The sequence below is a fragment of the Tribolium madens genome, unplaced genomic scaffold (genome assembly GCF_015345945.1).
Source record: "Tribolium madens isolate multiple individuals breed KSU strain unplaced genomic scaffold, Tmad_KSU_1.1 Scaffold_3;HRSCAF=73;Tcas5.2_LG2, whole genome shotgun sequence".
In the NCBI taxonomy this organism is placed as follows: Eukaryota; Metazoa; Arthropoda; class Insecta; order Coleoptera; family Tenebrionidae; genus Tribolium; species Tribolium madens.
Window position 1 is genome coordinate 14582974 of NW_025401006.1, and position 1667 is coordinate 14584640.

Sequence of the window (1667 nt, forward strand, 5' to 3'; positions counted from 1 at the left end):
AACTATTATGGAACTAGTTCGATTTTTTTCCAATTTTTTTATTTTGTTTTGCTAGAAAATGCTTAAATCCATTATATATTACGCATTTTGGTTACCTTTTTGCACTTTTTTGACGAAATCTGTAAAATTTTGTGTTTTTTATTGGAAAACACTCTAAAGATATCAAAATCGACGAAAAAAACAATTCTTGACCTATTTTTTGCCTTGTTTAACAAAGAAAAGAAAGTAACGCAGTTTTTATTCTTTTTTTTGTAAACTTTTTCACATTCTCTCAAAAAGAAACTACTATGGAACTAGTTCAATTTTTTTTCGGACTTACTTCTTGTGTCATCACGTCGAGGAAGTCTTCGAAAGTGTGGGCTTTTGGAAGTCCACAGAAGGCTCGATATTCGTTGTAGGAAGCGAGTCCATGGTCGCGATTTCGTTGTATGTCAATGGCCTTCAAATCCTGACCGAATTGTTGGCCGTCGCGGAACAAAAACTGAGTTATCTGAAAAATTCGCCTTGAAATGGGGGATTTTCACGCTTGATGGTACTTTACCTCACTGTCATGGTAAGGATCGGAGGCAAGTTCCGGCTGAGTGGCCAAACCACGGGTCAATTCGTCGAAATTGTCGCCCTCTTCGACGATGGCGGGACGGTTGAACCAGTCACTGAGGCGCAGGTTGCCGTAACTGCTGCGGTGCTCGTCCACCAGGCTGAAAAGTCAAATTTCAGGGCAAAATTTCAGGACTTTTTGTTTTTATTACAGAAAAATTAGTTATGATTTACGCCATTACATAGACAATCAATGCAAATTCTAACGTTTTTTCGCCTTTTGCTCTAAGTCCTACAGACATGTTTTTACTTTTTTTTATTTTGTAAATTCCGGCAAAACTGTACCTCAATGATATCATATTTTGAGGTAGACATGTGTAAAATGTTTATTTTTATCAGAAATTCTCGATAATTACTTATCGTAGAGCAACGTTCTTTTTTGTGTTAGAAAGAAAATTAAATTTTCTATCTGACGGTACTAAATATAAGAGGTTATCTCCAATAAGTCCGGAGTTATTGCCATTAGACCGTTCCGGGTGGCAAAAATCGACCAAAATCTCGACAAAAATCAAAAAAAAATTATCTTTAAAATTGATCTATTTAACGTTTTTTACATTTCTAGAGGTGCTAAAGACTCAAAAAAGTGCATAAAATGTTTTTGGATCAAGTTTAAAAAATTTTGAATTTTTTGAGTTTTTGAAGGTGAGCGGTAGTAAAATTGTAAAAATGTGGAAAAATGTCAAAACTAGATTCAGATAAAAGCGGTTTTTACAATAATCTCAAGTTTTGGAATTATAAAAAAAATTTTAGTTGTTTGTGAACGAAAACATTATTTTTTACTTTGTTTTGTCTTTTTTTTCTTGCACATTTCAACTTTTAGCTTTCTCTGTTTCTTTTCGCTTTTGAGTTTACTTTAGGTTTCTTTATCTTTTATTATTACATATTAATTTTAGTTAGCATTAAGATTTTTTAGCAATTTTGATTGGTCAAAACGTGAGATCCTTTCTTTCTGATTTTTTGGTTTGTTTCGTCAAAATTTCTCTAATTTTTGGAGTTTACCAATAAAAGCGCTCTATTATGATATTTTCGACGGAAAAATGAAAGTTTTTTGGTAAATGCTCTTGATTTAT

At 32.8% G+C, this 1667-nt stretch overlaps 1 protein-coding gene across 1 annotated transcript in view; it reads right to left on the bottom strand.

Annotated features, from left to right (window-relative positions):
- Positions 1-208: 208 nt before the first annotated feature.
- LOC123007735 (peroxidase-like) overlaps positions 209-1667 on the bottom strand; it is a 14063-nt gene continuing 12604 nt past the window's right edge. Inside the window, exons 7-9 of the mRNA XM_044403155.1 lie at positions 542-698; positions 320-490; positions 209-268 (exon numbers count right to left, since the gene is read on the bottom strand). Of these exons, the coding sequence (XP_044259090.1) occupies positions 209-268; positions 320-490; positions 542-698 (388 nt within the window). The remainder of the gene's footprint in view (positions 269-319; positions 491-541; positions 699-1667) is intronic.